General features: G+C 33.3%; 1 protein-coding gene across 1 annotated transcript; it reads left to right on the top strand.

The window, feature by feature from the left end:
* The first annotated feature begins 910 nt into the window (after positions 1-910).
* On the top strand, positions 911-3,527 carry LOC112509678 (PLASMODESMATA CALLOSE-BINDING PROTEIN 1-like). Its single transcript, XM_025114762.1, has 4 exons — positions 911-1,055; positions 1,491-1,730; positions 1,833-1,866; positions 3,061-3,527. The coding sequence occupies exons 1-4, from the start codon at positions 1,004-1,006 to the stop codon at positions 3,320-3,322; spliced, it is 588 nt and encodes a 195-aa protein (XP_024970530.1). The 5' UTR covers positions 911-1,003; the 3' UTR covers positions 3,323-3,527.
* The last annotated feature ends 731 nt before the right edge of the window (positions 3,528-4,258 follow it).

Here is a 4,258-nt window from a genome sequence, read left to right as displayed (position 1 = left end):
CAAAAAGGACTATGTTCCAAGATATACCCGTTAGAAAGAATCCAATTAACCAAATTTAAATGCACTGCCCCACCCGACAGTAGTACTTACGCTGCCGGAGCTCCTTGTCAGCCCTCCACCTCCACCCCGCCCCACCCTTTTCAAAAATTTATATTTATATATATATATAGAGAGAGAGAGAGGGTTTGTTTCACATACAATCCGTCGCATTTGTACAACTAATGCAACCCAATAAATTTAGATATTTATGAAAATAATGAGAGTTCATTTATTATGACTTGAATATTTATGGAAAATGAATATGGTTCATTAATTATGATCAATACTATAAAAAACAAATCAAAACTTCTATGAAAATACATATTAATCAAATAAAATGGACGGTTGAGATTGAGTTGTATTGGTTATACAAATATCAAGGGTTGTATAATAACCAACCTCTCTCTATATATATATATATATATATATATATATATATATATATATATATATTATACAAATATCAAGGGTTGTATAATAACCAACCTCTATATATATATATATAAAGGTTATTAAATTTTATAAAATATTACTTTGTTCAAGTAATAAATAATTTACATATTGAATTATTCTAATAAGGCAGAATAATTTTTTTTTAAACAAATAAGTTATATATGAAATGATATATATTACAAATTTATTTGAAATCAAAACCCTCGTTGTTTATTTGATTTTCATTTTTCTGCATAAAAAACCCATTATCTCCCTAATTCAGTTTCCCAGAGCTGGAATAACCAAACTTAGACTCATGTACAACTAACAATACACACAGTACAACCACTGCAAAATCTTTCTCTGGATTTCACAATGTTTTCCCTTTAGAGAAGATTTACCTTTTCATTTAAAGTTTTAAACCCATTTCCATTCCCATTCCCATTCCCATTCCCTCACACTCTCTCTTTTCTGTTTTGCTCTCTATCTTCATCTTCTCCAACCTTCTTGTTCTTGTCCAAACATCACAACAATGGCTGCTCTGGTTGTTCTTATGCTCATCTTCTCCATGGTTGCTCACTCCAGTAAGCATTTCCTTTCTTCCTTCCATTTTTCCCATTTCCAAAAATGAATCAAATCAAGATTCAAAAATGAGGTCTTAATCCATAATACCCACCAACACCACATACAAAAACAACAAACAAGAGGTCTTGATCCATAATACCCACAAAAAAAGGACCTCCAAATGGTCTGATAAATCATTACACAAATCCAAAAAGAAACTGGTGCTTGCTGACTTGTACGTTGTGCAATGAAAGTTGTACATTACATGCTTAGCATGTATGTATATGTATATGCATATGTATATGTATATGTATATGTATGTATATGTTGTAATACAGACCTATCTTTAGTGTCATATCATGGTATCATGTAAAAGTCCCATATTTCTTGTGCTGGTCTTCAGAACCATAATGACTCATGTGTATATACATACATACATACATTTATATGTATAGGTGGAACATGGTGTGTGTGCAAGAAAGGTGGAAACGATAAGGTTCTACAGTTGGCAATAGATTACGCCTGTGGTAATGGTGCAGACTGCACCCAGACAAAACAAGGTGGCAAATGTTACAACCCAGATACCGTCACCGACCACTGCAACTATGCCGTCAACAGCTATTTTCAGGCCAAGGGTCAAGCCACTGGCTCATGTGATTTCAATGGTGCAGCCATGGTCACCACCACCGACCCCAGTCAGTCTTCCTGCACCACCTTATCTACACACTTTTTAATTTTTTTTTTTTTATAAATTTAATAATTTTCATTCTTTTTTGGGTATTTATAATTATGAACAGGTTCCAATGGTTGTACGTTTCCTTCTTCTGCCAGGTATGTTTTTTTCCCTAGTTTTGTGGGGTTTTTTTTCTTTTTTAATAATTATGGAGTATTTATTAAATGATTTATATTAAAATCAAGAAAAAAAGGGTTATTTGAAATGGGCCCATTAAAGCCTCATGCTCAATAAATCCTCTTTAATCTTGCGCTTTTTGACAAAATCTAGGTTATGGGCTTTATTATCTTTTTGACTATATGAGGATCCAATGCTTATGGGTGTTTTGAGATTGCTTATAAAAATAATTTATTAACTTATTTTAGTGTGACACCGGTAATAATTAATAAGCATTTTTGAGTGTTTGAATAAACATCTTATACCAGTGTCAAACCGGTAATAAGAAGTTTTTGAAGAAGTTAAACTCTTTTGACTTATAATAAGTTGATAAATGCTTTTGTAGAAAAACATAAATTGTTTCAAATAAGCAATCTCAAACACCCGGTTTTGTAACCATGTGGAGCTACACGATTGGTTGTTTATCCTAGTATGGCAATTGGGTTGTACCTTGTTCTTCTGGAGTTGTACCTTATATGACAAATAATAACTATCAAGCAGACCATTCTCAATAATTTTGATACCATCTTATGCATTAAATGTTGTATTCAATTCACAAGCTACTTTCAGGCTTCCTAATTTAGAGACCGTATTTTCTTTTCAATCGTTTTTAGAACATATTTAACAGATTCTTTATTTTAAAGATTCCAACATTCGTTGTATTATTAAAATGTTCGTATTATTGTTCAAATTAATTTTTCTAACATGTTATCACTAGTCATTTTATTTTATTTTTAATTTATTAGTTAATTTTTACTTAACATGACTAGTTTATCAGCTATATTAGTTTATCGGTTAAATCTGATAACTGCTTCTAACTTTTGAAAAAATCTCCCATCAATAAATTTGGGAGGCTTAGATAAGATGAAAAAGCAAAAGCAAAAGTTGGTTTTGATCAAAAACAAACGTTGGTCCTTTTTATAGAAAAGCAACGTACAACTTTCATTGCATGAAATACAACCACTTACAGCAATCCATAGGACCTAAATTTAAAATGCATCGCACCAAATTGGATTGTTCCCCCTTTTTTATGTTTCCTGTCTGTGGGACCACAGTGGAATTTTACATATATATATATATATATATTGAATTCGTTTGGTTTGATTGATGTGCATTTGTTGCAACCATGGATGTAGTGGTACAACCGTGTCAACTTCACCTGGCAACACGAAAACACCGGGTTCAACAACCGTGACGACAGGCGGCACCACCACTTCTCCTTACGGCAACCCAACCAACACCGGTGTGTTGGGTGGTGGAATCGGACCAGGGATGGGACCATCGGGAGCCGGGATCAACACAGATGTTAGCCATGGGTTCAAGCTACATCAAGAAACCAATAGTTTTGTTTTGTTGGCTATTATATGTTCAGCAGTGATTATGCTTTTGTGGGGTTGATGAATTATGTACAAGTGGGTAATGCATGCAGGAAGGGTAGGTACAAGTGGGTATTGCATGTATGTGTTTGTACTAGTGGTATTATATTTTTATATGATGGTTGTAGGATAGAGGAAGCTTGCATTTTGACTTTGGGAAACTGTTGAGGGTCTATATTTCTTTTTGGTGTACCTTCCTTTAATTTAATTTCATTACTCTTGTCCTATTGAATCTTTAAAAATAAATTAGATAAAAGCTTCTCCACCGTCAGATCTTATGTGATATATCCCCCACAGTATGAAACAGAGGGAGAGATACACCTTTTCATAACCAGCACTGATCATTGCCAGTGGGTCCAACTTCATTCTCTACCGTTGGATCATCATTCAAAATGGATGGCACACATGACGTGGAAAAAACTCATCGTGGAAACCCTACTCATTGATAAATATAAACCGATGGTAAAAATATTATCAAGGTTTTGGTGTAAAAAGAACGAAGAAAATAGATCAAGAATGAACAATTTTTTAGATTAAAATTCTGAAATTAGTGCAGTCATGGTTGCTGGTGTGACCGGGTCGGTAGGGCTGGCTATGTGAAAAATAAGAAATCATTGATGCTGAAGGCAGGACTTGAATCCAAGACCTCCACATTGCTAACCCAACGCCTTAACCAGTAGATGTTTAAGTTTTAGAAATTCCATTTAACCTCTTAAAGTTTCAGAAACATAATTTTCTCTATGATAATTTTCATCAAACTTTCATCAAATTTTATTTGAATTTTGTAAATTGCAAATCTTTACCTAATTTCTTATTTATCTTATTTAAGTACCAAAATGACCCTATACATAGGAAATCAATTTTTAGCAATACTTTACGTATTTGCTTTATAAAATTATCGAAATAACCCTATGTCTTGGAAATTGATATATAAGCTTCAAGGGCTGTTTGGCAGCTG

This window comes from Cynara cardunculus (assembly GCF_001531365.2).
Source record: "Cynara cardunculus var. scolymus isolate 2C chromosome LG 3, CcrdV1, whole genome shotgun sequence".
NCBI classification, from domain to species: domain Eukaryota; kingdom Viridiplantae; phylum Streptophyta; class Magnoliopsida; order Asterales; family Asteraceae; genus Cynara; species Cynara cardunculus.
This window is presented reverse-complemented; position numbering and strand designations above follow the sequence as displayed.

Excerpts from the sequence above, each read along its gene's own strand:
- LOC112509678 (XM_025114762.1), top strand. The coding sequence starts at position 1,004 with ATGGCTGCTCTGGTTGTTCTTATGCTCATCTTCTCCATGGTTGCTCAC. Across the intron at positions 1,731-1,832 it reads GGTCACCACCACCGACCCCA|GTTCCAATGGTTGTACGTTT; the intron begins GTCAGTCTTCCT and ends AATTATGAACAG. Across the intron at positions 1,867-3,060 it reads ACGTTTCCTTCTTCTGCCAG|TGGTACAACCGTGTCAACTT; the intron begins GTATGTTTTTTT and ends CCATGGATGTAG.